Consider the following 16,221-nt stretch of genomic DNA (forward strand, 5'->3'; position numbering starts at 1 on the left):
GTTTCATTGAACCTTTCCATTGAATTAGTCCATAAATGGGTAACATAAGTCAGAACATCACCAGTGGATTGACACTGACAGAATCCATACTGGCGACCGTTGATCAGATGGAAGATTTGATAGAGTGACAAAATTTCAAGTGGCTTTGTTACAAAAATCGAGAAACTGGTGTCTAACTGAAATGAAATGGTAATGGGCCCTTTATTAGGAACATTTAGCCTTTTCATGAAATGGAATGCTCCTTCGGCAACGATATCATTTTTGTAATATGCAATAAAAAGCAAGAAGCAGATCCTTGAGGCTGTCGCAGACATTCTCTCAGATATGCCAGACAAGCTGTGCTTGCTACCTGGGAGTCTAAAACACTGATGGAACTGATATTCGGGTGGCACTCAAGTCAAGTGTACCCAATTTTGGTGAAGTCCAGATGGTCTGCGACAGCCAAATTCTCTGCTTGCACCTTCACGATGGTGGGACTGATAATAATCCTGGGTATAATCCCTATGCACAAGCACACTGTGGGTGACTACCCAGGTGTGAACCAAAGTAAGCAGGGGTCGAGGTGTGGTGCCCACACCACATGGAGGAATGCGCCCCTCTGTGTTACCAGGCAATACTAAGTGGTAGATGACTCTCATCAACCAGTGCAATACCACCACTTTGCTTATTGGAGGATTGAAGTAGTGGAACTCATGATTAGTCTCTAGAGCTAAGTTCTGGTCAACCCTCCCCCATCCCTTCCATCATGCAGTACGACTGATGTTTTTTGAGGTTATGATGAACACTATGGTGAGATCCAAACATCCTTACATTTTGAGGGTACAGCTTGAAAATGATGTTCGCAGGCCAGCCACTAGTTAGTACACTGGGCCGAACCTATTGGTAACTCTCTAGGAGGCTTCCGGATCAGCTAGCGCAGCGTTTCCAAAACTGTGTTCGGTGGAACACTAGTTCCATGACAGGCGCCTCTGTAGCTAGGTTGGAAGGAGCAGCAGTGCGTAGCACACGCTTCTTGATTAGACCGGGGTTCTAGCCCGTCGCCACCAAATACGGAGGATGCGGAAAGGTCAGGGAATGACCACCGCATATTCCCGGAGCAATATGACCTTAGTTGCTAATGCTCCTAAAAAAAAAAAAAAAACAAAAAAAAAAAAAACAAATAACAAACCAAAATAACAAGTTCCATGAAATATGAACAAGTGTTCTATGAAAATTCATAATTAATAATTAAAAAAATAAAATAAACAAATTTTGCATATTTGCAGTGTACACCACTTTTTTATCATTATAATTTTTAACCTTTTTTTCGGTTATTAATATACTGGCACAGACTAATAATCAAATAGATCATGGAATACTTTATTTAGCAAGCTTTGCATAGAAAAGTGTGTAGAGGTAATGTCATTCATATGCAATTTAGCCTGGAGTACATGGGTTGAAAGAGAGGTGGAAGCAAATGGATATCATAACTAAACTCACTTCCTCGTACAAATTTTTTTTGATAATTATCAGTATTTCGATATATTATTTATTAAAATAAATGACCATGGATTTGGGTTGAAAAAGGAACTTTAAAACCAGAAGCAAGTACTTCTAGCACTGCAACTGTGCATGATGAAAACGATCACACTTCAAAGTGAGGATGAACAATCACAGACTTTTATTCCTAAAAATCCAAAGTGAAAAAACAGGAACCAACTAATAAAAGACCAAAACGAAAGTAGGATGGCAGTTATTTGCATTTTGGCTTTACATGTGTTGGAAATAAAGATGCTCCTAATGTGCGGTGCTTTGTATGTAATAAAATATTGGCAAATAGTTCTTTAGTTTCCCCTAAACTTGTGTTTTGTAAGTGTTCTGTAAATATACAGGGTGATCCAAAAGTCAGTAAAGAATTAAAGAATCGGTATTTCAGTGAATTTTTGACATATGGTATCGAGATTAGAGCAGAAATACATAGAATTTTGTGGGTTTTTTTCCGAAAGAATATCAAAATTATTTCCAAATATGTTCACCAGGTGGCGCTTGATCTGTAACACCACAAAGCACCTCATTATAATAAGTGTTCAATGTGGCGGCCTTCGTCGAGCATTGCCTGAAGACGAGTAATGACATTATGGACAGCATGAAACAGTATTTCTGGAGGTATCATTGATACTTGCCTTCGTATAGTCTTTTAGCATTGCCAATGATGCCGGGTAATCTCTGTAAACCCATGACTTCAAGTAGCCCCATAACCAAAAATTGCAGGGCGTGAGGTCTGGAGACCTTGGTGGCCATTCATTCATTCAGACTCCCATATGGAACGTCAGTTGGATGTGAAACTGAACGAGAGCTTGCTTCTCCATGTGACGATGATGCCATTAGAGTATCCATGTCTTCTGCGACTGCAGCCACAGTTGTAGCATATGTTGATGGTTGTCCACTTCGTGGACGATCTTGTAATGAACCAGTTATCTCAAATTTATAAATCATTATCTTTAGTCCTGCAACAGTCATTGGTGCTTTACTATGTTGCACACCCATCAGCTGACGTAAAGATCGCAAAGCTCCAGTTGCAGATTCACCGTTAAGATAGTAACATTTCACCAACAGTGCTTTATCAGGTAATGATAACTTCACTGCTTAGCTTCTTTTCTTTTTCTTTCCCAACATTGACTAAACTGCTTAGCTGTTGTTCTTGCAGTGCCTTTATAGCAGACACTTGCGTGACATAATTCATGGTACAGCACCACCCGGTGGAAATATTTGGAATTAGTTTTGTAATTCTTTCGGACAAAACCCCACGTAATTCTATGCATTTCTGTGCTAATCTTGTTAACATACGTCAAAAATTCACTGAAATACAGATTCTGTAATTGTTTACAGACTTTTCGATCATGCTGTATTGTGAGATGAAAAGTGTTCCATGACTAAAAAAGTTTGGGAAACGCTGAGCTTGCTGCCTCAACTCTGCCAGATAGTGACTGACTGAAGGGAATCTGAGTAATGTGGGTGGGGGACATTGTTGAGGCCACGTTATGTCAAGGATTTGGGAATATTGTTACCATGTGTATGCCCTATCCTAAAATTTCATTACTTCATATAGCATGCCACCCCCACTTTTTCTTACTATTGAATACACCATGAATTGTCAAACTAATAGAGAAAGCTTATTTGCGAAAAGATCTAAACCTCCCAAACATTTCCTAGTTCATTTCAAAAATATATGTGGTCTCAGTTCTAATCTCAATGATGTCCATTTCCACTTACAGTATGCCAAACCCAATGTAATTTTTTTGACAGAATCTCAGTTATCGGTTGAGTCAATCACTGCTAATCTCAGGTGCCCAAATTATTCGTCAGAAGATTCCTTTCACCTCAAAGGTGGTGTTTGTGCATATGTCCGTTCTAATATTCCCTGTCAGAGACTTAGTAATTTGGAATCTCCTCTTTTCGATCTTCTCTGGCTTATTCTGTCAAATTCATCAGTTGTCACTACCGTTCTCCCAAATTCACTAACCACTTGGAACTCTTTGACATCCTCTCTTTGCAACTTGACTTTCTGCAGTCGAACTTTCCTAACAGTGAGATAATTTTCCTTGGTTCTAATGTTCACAACTCCAGCTGGCTTCCATTTTCAAGTCACACAGACCCAGCTGGTCAAGGTGCTAACACTTTTGCAATTACTAATGACCTTGCACAGATTGTTCATTTACCTACCAGACACTCCTAACCATGCAGCCAACAAGCTTGATCTTTTCCTCACAAACAACCCTTCTAAGTACACGGTCGAGGTGAATGGGTGCTCTAGGCACCTCAGATTGCGATTGTCTCTTCTCCAATGGAGCCTTTATCTCATGGCTATTCCCAACCTCGTGTTTTTTGACATAACAAGAATTTAAAGTGGGAAGACCTGCGAGATTTCTTTTCTTTGGTTGGATTACTGTTTCTAAACTTCTGATATCATCGTTCGTTCAGATCGTGTCAGTGCAATTATTCTTGCAGGAATGGAATCCTTTATCCCACACTCCACTTTAAAATCTCGTCCTTTATCTAACCCTTGGTTTTCCAATAAATGTGCTAAGGCTGTCCAAGAGAAGAACATTGCATATCGTAATTGGCTTGTTTCTAATTACACCAAAGCTTGCAACAATTGTAAAGCAGTTATTAATCAGTCCAAACTAGATTTTTAACAGGCTAAGAGTAGAAAACTTGCTTCTTGCTGTAATGGTAGCCGAGCATTCTGGTCTCTTCCCAAAGCTATTGGCCACTACTTTAACAAATTCTGCTCCCACCTCTATCAAAACCAGATGGTTCTGTTGTCACTTCAGGCAAGGATAAAGCTGACCTGCTAGCATTCCATTTTTCTTCCAACTCATGTATTAATGATTTTGGTAAAACACCTCCCACCATTCCCAACATGCTCCATTCAATGCCTCCTGCGGTCTTCTGTCAAAAGGATGTCAGAAGGATTTTGATGAACCTTGATGCTAAGAAAGCTCCAGGTCCTGGTGGTATTTCTCCACTTGTTCTCAAAACCTGCACTGCTGAACTTACTCCTGTTCTTTGCTGCCTTTTTTTCACTTTCTTATTCCAAATGTGTTTTTCCTACTGCTTGGAAATTTGCTCATATCCAGCCAGTTCCTAAAAAGGGTGACAAATTCTTCCCATCTAAGTACTGTCTCATTGGAATTACTTCTACACTTTCTAAAGTAATGGAGAAATTAATTAATTGCCAACTCTTAAACTATCTAGAAACCTTCTGTCTGATCAAAGATCACCAGTATGGATTCCATCAGTGTTGATCCACTGGTGATATTCTGGCTTATATTACCCATTTATGGACAAATTCAATGGAAAAGTTCAGTGAAACAAGCAGTTGCTCTTGACATCTCAAAGGCTTTCAATCGTGTTTGGCCTAAAGGTCTTCTAAAGAAGCTTCCATCTTATGGTTTGCCAACTGTTTGGTTATCAAGTTTTCTCTCTGACTGCTCACTGAGGGTGATGATAGATAGCTCTTTGTCTTCTAACTTCTCCATTAATGCTGGTGTCCCCCAAGGTTCACTTCTTTCTCCCACTCTTTTCCTCTTTAATGACCTCCTTCCATTGACCGGAAATCCTATCCATAGTTTTTCTGATGATAGCACTTTGCATTCCACTTTCGAGTTTGAGAAACCTCGCCCCGCTCAATAGGCTTCAACTTGTCGAATATCCACTAGCAATTCCTTAAATGACGAACTCCAGGTAATTCTCCAGTGGAGCAAAAACAACTTAGTTGATTTCAATCCTTCTAAAACTCAGTCCTGTCTTATACCTTACAAAAAGGATTCTTCTGCTCCTATGCATTTCTTTGGAGACACTCCGATTTCTAGGCAAGTTGATCTCTCCCTTTTGGGATTACCCCGACTTCTAATCTGTCTTGGCACAAGCAGATTACAAATATTTCTTCCTCTGCATCTAAAAAACTTGGTTTTCTCTTTCGCTCTTGGCATTACTTTTCTTCCAAACAGCTGTTCACTCTGCAGAAATCGCAAATCTGCCCTAGCATGGAATATTGTTTCAACATCTGGGACAATGCCTATAAAACCTCTCTCAGTCTTCTAGATTCCATTCAGAAGTGGGTAGTTAGGTAAATTAATGACTCATCTCTAACAGTCTGCTCTCTGTCTCATAGACATTCTGTTTCTGCTGCATGCCTGTTCCACAGATACTTCCATGGGCACTTTTCTTCTGAATTGGCTTTTATAATTCACAATCGCTCTTTCAAACAGTCCGAACACATGTTTGAAAGATCCGAACCACTTTTCTTTAATTATTATTATGTTTGGATGGATTATTAATTTTATTTATAACATTGGAAATTGTGTGAGAGATGAGTTGGGGAGGTTAGTTTCTAGATATGAATTTCTCTGTGAGATATTGAAGTTCATTTTGTAAATCATAATAATAATAATAAATCATAAATAATAATAGTAAATAATAAATAATAATAATAAAAAAACACACGCATGCATAATTCTCCCCTATCATAACGAACTTGCAGGACAATTCCAACGCATATTTAAAAGGTACAGACATTTCGCCCACCTTTTCCGCATACAATAAACTAGGATCCTTTTTTAATTCCTATAAAGACATACATAAATACCCCACTAGTGACCTTAACAATATTATATATCTTATTAAATGCCAGCCCAACTGTGACACCTGCTACATCAGCAGTGCCACCACAAAATTCGGTTCTTCTAAAACCGCCAATACCCATGCATACTACCACCAAAACTGTTTTAGAACAGGCCAATCCAGTACAGAATTTACAATACATGCTCATAACCACAACCACACCCCCCTAGTTGATTCTGCTATTACCATTATTAAACTCAAATCCAGCCACAAAATTCTTCACTATGAAGCACTTATTATCGAATGGTTTCGGCACCAATCTAACCTCAACATCATAAACACGAAACTTCCCTTCAACCTTTCCCTGGCTTGGAACCTCTCGCGGTTGACATTCCCACATGTCCAAAAGAGCATCATGGGAAGTACAGACAACCTTTAAAATACAGCACGTGTTTACTTCCCGCCCAATTTGCCAACTGAAGACGATATAACCAATGAAAGTCCTTCATAACGACTATTGGCTCAGTCATACTATATTATCCATTTTTAATTCACTTTTAATGATTTCTTCTTTCCTTAATGACAACCTAGGACTGGACACGTGCACTTCTACTTCCTTGGGCCCATTTTAAAATTCCGTTAAATTAACCTTAACAACCTCCTTAATCCCTTTACTTTACCTCCCCACCTAAATGATTTAATTACCATCCTTTGTAAAAAACTATTGCAGATTTATTCAAAGGTGAGTACCATTTTTTAAGCACTTGCTGTCCTTCCTTCATAAGTATTTCCTGAAAATTACAGTCCACAGAAGTTCAAGTCTAATGTCAACAAATATTTCCTTTCGTCTTCTCAACCTCCGACCCAAGCACGGTACTGAGTACTAGAGGTTCTAACACCTCTTGTGTTTGGGGTTTTCATTAAAAAAAAAAAAAAAAGTACATAGGCTTGCTGTATGTGTGCAATTCAGTGAAACAATGGGCAAGATGAGAGATTTAAGTGAATGAACATGGCACTGGTAGTTAGTGCCAAAGACACCATTATAAGTATCTCAGAAATTCCAACTCTGCTTAGGTTTTCACACATGACTGTCTCAGGTGTATTGAGATTGGTTCAATAGAGGCAAAGGTAACAGAAAGGCTACAGTTAGTCAAATAATTGTAGCCTTCTCTGGTTAACACTGAACAAGAGAATCATTTCAGAGGGCTCAACCTGCTGTACCTGCTCATGGATGGGGTACTGCAACTGATGACTGAACTTGGTTCTACTACTATAAGAAAAAGAAAAGAAAAAAAAAAAAAAAAACAAGCAGATTGATTTTGGTGAGCTCAGAAAGACCAACACTGGAGAGTGGAGGAGCAGAAAAATGTTGCCTGGATTGACAAATAACAGCTAACGGTGTTTCACAATGATGGGAGAACCAGATTATGGTAAAAACAGCACAAGTCCACAGACCATCCTGCCAGGTGTCAGTAATGTAGGTCGATGGTGGCAGAGAGCTTGGAATAGTGTGCATTAAAGAGATGAACCTGGTTTCTGACCTAATGGAACTCATCATGGCTGGAGCATAGCTTTTGTAAATGGGTTCTTCCTGCAGGAAAATGCACTCACAAGGCCAGTGCTGTACAGAAGTGGTTTCAGGAACATGAGAGCCAACCCAGTCTATTGCAGTGGCATCCCCAGTCTACAGATTTGAATCAAATCAAACACTTGTGGAAGAAGATTGTCAGAGTATCAATCTGTGAACACCCAATTTTCAATAACTGTGGGAAGCAACTGAGTAAACATGGACTGGCATGCATCCCTGCAGCACACTTTTGACACCTTGTTGAATTCAGGCCATGATGAATCCAAACTGTTCTGAGGGCTAAAGGGAGGGTGATGCAACTTGTAGGCATATAATAAATTAGCCACAGTGTTGCGTGCATGTGTGTGTTTTAAATAATAACATCATTATGAATAATGGTAATTTAGTGCTGTAAATTATGTCTTTACTGATTAGTGGGAGGAGAATTAATAGGAAATTTTCACAAATGCCGGTGCAACAGGGGTTTTAAAACTGTAGTCTCTTCAATCTTGTGCAACCAGATGAGTAACAAGAATAGGAGTTCCTGTTGATGGGTTAAGGAAATAAATATGGGAAAGGCATTATATTAGCAGTTCCCAATGTGATCACTATCAAGCTGCACAAGTTAATGTGACAGTGCACAGGAAGAATGACACATTGAGATATGGAAAATAAGTTTACAATATGTAATGCAAAGAATTTTAAAATTCTATGTTTCTGGAACTCTTTCTCTGCTTGGCTGCACCAGGACAATCTTTGCTAGTGACTTAAAGCCCATTTGAGAAAATCTGGGTGTTGTTGAAGATTAACAGAAATGAAACAGATCAGATTTTTTCATTAAAAGTGACAAGACTGAATTCCATATTAAAAGGCTGAACACTATGACGGAATTGCAGTTGGATAATCAAGTGATTGTAGCTACATAATTTTTCATTGTTTTTAATAAACTATAACTTTATGTTTTGCACACAATACCTTTTGTTATCTAATGCTACATTTGCTAAAATAAAATATAATTAAAAACCAAGAATTATAATGACTACCTTGGTCTCAAAACTGCAAAACATGCTCACAACGAAGGGATTATCTGTAAAGCTCATTATATCCCTCTCGGCATAGACTTGTTCCACTTGGTTTCGAAGTACAAGATTTTGTTTATTTATCTTCTTCATAGCAAACCGCTGTCTTGTTTCAATATGGCGTACAAGATAGACTGCCCTGAAAATATGAAACAATACTTTCAAAACAATATTAATGTTCATGTAGAAATAATAGTAGAAATGACTAGCATGAAATTTATGCATATATTGCTTCATGTTCATAATTAATTCTAATAAAGGATACACCAATTCGATATAGGGAATAACTTACATTTGTTATTCCCAATAACAAATGTAAGTTGAGATGGAAAGATATTTGTTTGTTTAAAAAAAATTAAAAACAAGAAATACAGATAACACTTCTAGGGATATAAAAATTATTTAGAGATGATTTAATCCTTTCATGAACATACACAAAAATTTATATTTTGAAGGTTCTGTTAATGCAGTATCTACAGAGAAATGCTGTAATCTATCAACTGAGTTTACAATTAATAGAACCAATTTTTATATTTACAGCAATTTCAAAAATCAGCTTAGGAAGGTGTGGGCTTATACAATCTGAAATTTAAGAAATTATCTGGAATCCAGATCTTTTGCCCAAAACTAAATCAAATAATACAGTTAATGTAGAGGGTGTGTGTGTGTGCGTGTGTGTGTGTATTTGTGTGGTATGGGTGTTTAATGGTGCTAAAGCTGCTGTGGCTATAGTGCACCTATTCATAGGAATGTTATAAATAATAATTAATATGAAGCCAGCTCAATTTCATTTCAGCTCAGAAAATATTTATATTCGATCATAAATTCCAATTTCTTTCAAAAAACAGTAAAGTTCACCAATATTTGCTTTCTCTCCAATGATATGATTTAATGTCATCAATTCACGGAGATTAGCCAGAGAAAGAAATACTGAAGTTCGATGTTGTTGATAATGTGCACAGTCAATCAAAATATGTTTGACTGTTAGATGTTCCAAGCAGCGTGACCACCGAGCAGGATCATTGCCTGTGAGTAGATGGAGGTGAGTCAGATGAGTATGTCCTATTATAATCCGTGTGAGTACCACTTCTCACCGAACTGTCTGAATGCTTGAGTGCCAAAATTTTGGATCTTGTTTCAATTGAAAGAGTTTATTATTTGTTTGTTTATGCCATAGCTCTCTATGGCTGAATGTGCTGGAATCCAGCAAAACTTCACCAGTTGTTGGCGGTGAAGTTGTTCAATTTTCAACAGCAAATTCCTGACCTTATTTATAACAGGGTGATTCTTATGAAAGGGATTGTGCATTGCTCTAATTGAGCTGAGAGTTGGTGTACACTAAATATTTTGCAGATGGGTGAAGAGTCAAATTTTCTAGAGCTAATTGTATTGCATATAATTCCGCTGAAAAGCTGCTGTACTCAGGGGGAAGAGAAGCTGATATGATAGCAGAGGAAAACACTGCAGTTGCTCCAACAGTTGAATGAGATTTGGAACCATCCGCATATATTTGCGTAAGTTTTTATATTTGCATAGTTTTGAATATGGTTAGAATGGAGTTTTTGCACATTTAGAGTCGGTAGACAGCTATTTCCCCATTTAAGAAAATATGTATCACATGTCAGTTGAGGAAAGGTGGTCCATGGTGGAGGAGAGTAATTTTTTACTTATTGCCTATTGTGGAGAGCAACATTCCAATTCTGTGTTATTTCAAGGAACCGTTAATGTAGAGGATATTAATGCAAATAAAAAAAAATTAAGTAATTGTGAATTCTACTTTTTTTACATTTTAGTACAAAAGTTTGATTTTAATTTTATTTTTAACAATAATCCTTCACTAAAGTAAAAACACTAAAAAATTAATATTTAGAAATATTAATGTATGCAGTTTAAATTTTATAAAGTTCCAAACGCCCCTTTTTTTCTTCTTCCCACATAGGTACAGTGTGTACAGAAAGGTAAAGTGGTATGTAATGTGAATGCAATGCAATGAAAAATTTGTGATGTTATGAAATCATGTGTTCATGGATTTTATTGCAGTGTTTACAAAATGTGTTGTTAAACTATGATTGTACCATGCAAACTCGCTTTGGCCCTGAACAAAGTTTTCATTTGGTTTTCAATGTGTACTGCTAACTTACGCAATGATGTGCCAAGTCAAAAATTAAACATTCAGAATTAAAGTAGATTACCTTCTTAATGTACATAAAACAAAAAAACAGGAAATAATAAGATTGTATATCATAAGTATTAAAATACATCTATACAGCCGGGCCTCGCATAAAGCGAGTTCGATTAACGCGATTTTCAGTTTACGCTATTTGAAAAATTATACCACTTTTCACTTTACACGATGCAAATTTCCAGTTAACGCGATTTTTTTTTTTTTTTTTATGCGATAGTTGAAAAAGATTTGAATCACGCGTCAAGCTTACAGCGTGTCGTACGGTCAATAAACAAACGTTTGCCTGCTTTCCCCCCTCGATGTGTTCCATGAACCATCGGAAGAAGATGTGTTACTTGTTTGTCTCCTGCTAATAAAGTCAATGCACACTTGCATAAAAATTCAAATTTTTAAATGAGCCAGATGAAAATGTTACCGCGAAGGAGATAACGATAAAAGAATTAGATGAAATCTTTTGTATCGCAGAGAACCTCAAACAAAAGGTTTGAGGTTTTCTGCGATATTTATTTCGCCAGGGCCCAGAGAAGATTGTTGTCGGCTATAGGAAATTGATTGATGAAAAGAGAAGGTCAACACTGTTCAAATATTTCCGCAACAGTCAATTTCTTCATTGTGTATTTTATGTCAGAGGTTACCAAACTTTCTCGGTTCACGGTGCCCTTAGTGTCTCAATAGTTTTTTCAAGGGGCACACAGACCAAAAGAAATACCTAACAGTTCTGTTTAGCAGTTAGGTCCAAACAACTTAATAAGAAATGTTGAAACTGTGAACTACCTCGAGCTAGTAGTTCTCGCGGTGTCTGACAGATGTCGAGTATCGCTGTTTTTCCCTTGAAAATTTAAAATATTCCGTGGCACACAGTTTGGGAACCGCAGTTTTATGCAATAAACATTTAATTCCATAATTATTTTCATTATCTTTTACATTGTATACAGTTAAAAAGTTATTTAAAAGGTATTTTTAAAATTTTTTATGGACATTCGAGAAGGTCAAGGACCAATTATAAATTTTCCTATTGATTATTATATTCGATTAACGCGTTTATGTTTTGTGCTCGTGGGACGAATTAATCGCGTTAATCGAGACCAGCCTGTATATATTTATATAGGCAAAAAAAGCAGTTTTTTTTCCATATTACTTGCCAGTAGTCTGTATAGGTATCTAGTTGGTGAGGATGCTTTAGTTCACTTCTGGTTTGGCTTAAAAATTGGCCAAATCATTTCTATTGATCTTAAATGTGGCTGAGTATTTAGCGAAAGAAATATCAAATTCAGATTTCTAAAGACAGTGTAGCCTATCTACTTTACCTGCCACAAGATCAGATGACGATTATAATTCCTATTGATAAGGCTTGCAATGGACTTAAGAAATCTGTATACAGAATATAATTCTGATGGTGATGGGTTTCTCTGTGATCCAGCCTAACTACAGTGTGCAACTACACAATGAATATGTTCCACTGAAGGGGAATTTACACAGATATCAATGTCTGGAAAGACAGCAAATCCCACAGATTCTCTGAGTTCGAGCCATCTGTATAAGCTAGCAAGAAGCCAGAATGTTCAGCTAAGTGTGTGGAGTAGAGCTGCAGGTAAGCAGAGATAGACAGGGATATCAGATTTACCTAATTCTCCAGCATGCAACTTTTTCTTTAAGAAAAAGTTGCATGCTGGAGCATGAGCATGCCAGGGTGGAAGGCTTTTCACCAGTGATTGGGAAACCTTGTCTACCAAGATATGCAAATCTTAGAGCAACTGCTGGACACGAATCCCAAAAGGCTGCTGACTGGCAGTCTGATGGAGCATTATACAAGATTTCTCGTCATGGCTCGCTAATGGACATCCATGTAAAATGGTCCAGCAGGGATTTTAGTTTTAAACATACTATAGAGAATTTTTTCCAACAAAGTGATAACGACAGTTCATTTACTTCCACATATAGGCTCCGTTCAGATGTCACACCTACAGGGATCACAGAAGACTAGTTTATGATGGTGAAAAGGTAGGCCAGAAAGGTAGTCTAGCCAGCTCACAGCTCAGACCTCAGTTCAGCAGAGGCTGACAGAAAGTATACCCAAGAGAGATAAGTTTGTCATACAGGTCAGAGGCATTACTGCTATGAATTAAGCTTTTGATTTGAAAGCAATTTATCACATACTGTGTATATTATGTTAATCAACATATATGTATACAGGAAGGAATGGGAAAATTCTATTGGGATGGCAGCAAGTTTCACTGACTTGGGTGGAGATCAGCAAAACACAGTGATCACCACTTAACATTCTCACACAACATGCAGTCTCTGTGGAGAGTATCTCTTTATGGAATTTAAGTATTAAAAATGAAAAATTTGTACATAAATGCTTTTAAATATTAATTTATCCTTATTTTGAGTTGATTGCCCAAAATTAGAGTGAAATCACTGTCAAAAATAAAATCAGAATTAAAAAAAAAAAAAAAAAAAAAAAAATAGTAAAATGAGAAGATAATATTGATAAAGCATGTGGTTACTTTTTATCTTTTCCCATGTAGTAAAATCTTCTACATCTATTTATGTATTCCATGATTCAATTTCATAAACATCTAGAACAGAATTCTAGATTATTTACCCAATTTGGCTTTTATCAGCCAAAACTGGACAACTGATGCTTCTCTTTTGATTTTCAAGGCAATTTTGTCTTATCTGTGTTTATAAGTAATTCCCATAATTATTTAGAAAAAAGTTAAGATACTGCAGTACCTACATGAAGATTTTTGGATAACTTGTCACTTAAAATGAACTTCAAGGTGTAGGTGTGCGTGTGTGTTATTTATGGGGCTTCTGTATATCTGTTTTCTGTAATTGTTTATAGCAATTCGCCTATCTTGTGACTGGCTACAAAGATATAGATTGTTAGTAAACCTAATATACAGTAAGTCCCTGACTTATGTAAGCCTGAGTAATATACATTAAGTCCCCAACTTATGTAAGCCTGAGTTACATAACTAACTTCGGAATTACGTAAATATTTTTTTCACTCATTTTTTTTTTTTTTTTTTTTTTTAGGATTGCAAAATTTAAAACAGTAAAAAAAAAAAAAAAAAAACAATAACGACAAACACGGCATGCACAAATTGCTCAAGTGAGATATGGAGTAAAAAGTTTATGAAGTTTAAAAAATAAGAATGAAAAGAAAATTCTGAAAATTTATTTTTTTTTTTTATATACTGGAGATTTCAGTGAACAGAATACACCTTTCAACATAATAATGCAAAACACCACAGAATTTCAGCTATCAGTATCATTGCAAATGCAATAAGATCGAGTTTATAATAGATTGCACTAACAGAAAAGTTCAATAAACTAGAAACTGCAAATTGCTTTTATTGTTTTATGGTAGTGACCTCCAGAAATGTGCTTTAGTAAAATGTGAGCTCGCTTGATAATAGTGTGTTTCTGCCTTAACCATGTGAAGTTCTTCACAGAAAATTTTATCATTTTGACTGTATTCATGGTGCCAACTAAGAGAATAAGTGACAGTGGTACTAGTAAATCTACCAAGAAAAGTAAAGCAAATAATTTGGATCAGAAAATTAAAATAATAAGGATGTATGAAAATGGTCAAACGTTAAGAAGAATCGCACAGAATTTAGATTTGTCAGTGTCAACACAATAATAAAGGACAAAGAATATGAGAAGCAGTGAAGGGATCGGCAAAATGAAGTAAACTATAATAACCAAGGCTAAGAAATACATATCAGCTTTTACAATATGACAACGTGCTTTTTCCCCCTTCCTTTTATGTTTTCTTTTCTAATGTGCCACTGTGGCTACTTCAACTGCTGTTCCCAGACAAAGTTTTTAATTGAACTAATTAAAAATATATAACTATTTTTCTATACACAGAACTAATATAAAAAAAAAATTTACAACTAATTAACTGAAAAATACGAAGGTTGTTCCGAAAATAAGTGGACTGGCAACTCTGCTTCATTGCTATGGAAACAAGCGATGAGTTTGCAGTCTAGGAATATTTTCCTTCAACTTTTCTTAGTTAGCTTGTGCAAGCATATCACGCAGTATTCATTTTTGTGTTCGTTATAAGTTTATGTGAAGTGTGTTTTTTATGGAGGATGAGAAAGATATTTCGTTAATTATTAGACAAAGAATCGTGATTGAATTTTGTGTAAAGTTAGGCAAAAGTGGTGAGAATATGTTCGAGGTGAAAAAGCCTTGGGTAGACAAGCCATATTTAAATGGTGGAAGCATTTTAAGGACAGAAAAAAAAGCATACAAGATGAACAAAGAAGTAAAAACGTTATTGAAAGAAAATAGACGTTTATTGATTTGTGATTTGGCAGTTCAGATGAATGTTGGTGTAGCAAGATGTCACAAAATTGTATAGATGCATCTTAACATGTAAGTAATTGCACAAGATGGGTACTGCACGATCTTCAGGTGGCCTAGGTGTTAGACGTGTGTGAATCAGCTCCTGCTTTATAGTGATTTTAAGTAGTTTTTAAAGGGCATCTTTATAAAATCTGTGTACGTACTAACATGTTCCTTAGATGACTATCAAGCAACTTAGATGGTTTTTATGAAGTATTCATCAAGATAAGTACTATTTATTTAAGCTTAAATTTTTAGTGTGCAACGTTACTCTCTGAGCCTTTGTTTAGCGTAACTACAAACAGCAACGTTATTGACTTTTGACCTGATGTGCTTATCTTGACACAAATCTGTTCGTGACCTTGGCAGTGTTCCTGCTTTGGTAAAGTCCTGCAGCCCTCTAGCAATTTTGCAGTTAGCCACTCCCACGTCCGAACTGTCGTCTCATTTCTTTGACTTAATACTCTTCTCTTTGATTCCCTGCTGTGTCAGTAAGGCTCACCTGCTTATTTGTTACATTCTGTTTGCTGATATTTAAAGCCATTCTCAACTCTTCAACATGCCACCTAAGTAGCGGTTTCATGCAATGTATGTCAAAAAACAGTACGGAATTGGGTAATCTGCAAGGGAATTTGCAGTATGGTTTTTTGTGATGCGTGTTCACTAATAAAGAATTTTTCTAAGTCCATAATTTAAAAAACAATTTCAGATGCCCTTCATGCAAAAGTGCTAACAAGGGAAGTGCAAATTTACAGTCTCCTAGTCAGTATCAGCTTTGCCAGGATACCCCAAAAGATGCTGATCTCCTTCGCAACGCTGACCATCCTTCATCTCCCCCATCAATATACTAAAATCTCCTAAGCCCTCAGACCATACAAGAAAGTCAACTAAAGATGCCTCTGCCCAAACGGATGACT

General features: G+C 36.6%; 1 protein-coding gene across 2 annotated transcripts in view; it reads right to left on the reverse strand.

Moving 5' to 3' along the window:
• Positions 1 to 16,221, reverse strand: part of LOC150074877 (microtubule-associated serine/threonine-protein kinase 3-like) — a 644,779-nt gene that overhangs the window by 310,594 nt on the left and 317,964 nt on the right. For both annotated transcript variants that reach the window (XM_090389436.1, XM_090389435.1), the window contains one exon: positions 8,716 to 8,890. In XM_090389436.1, the coding sequence (XP_090245562.1) occupies positions 8,716 to 8,890 (175 nt within the window). The remainder of the gene's footprint in view (positions 1 to 8,715; positions 8,891 to 16,221) is intronic.

The sequence above is a fragment of the Mastigoproctus giganteus genome, unplaced genomic scaffold (genome assembly GCF_048544385.1).
Source record: "Mastigoproctus giganteus isolate SK-2022 unplaced genomic scaffold, ASM4854438v1 scaffold_18, whole genome shotgun sequence".
NCBI classification, from domain to species: Eukaryota; Metazoa; Arthropoda; class Arachnida; order Uropygi; family Thelyphonidae; genus Mastigoproctus; species Mastigoproctus giganteus.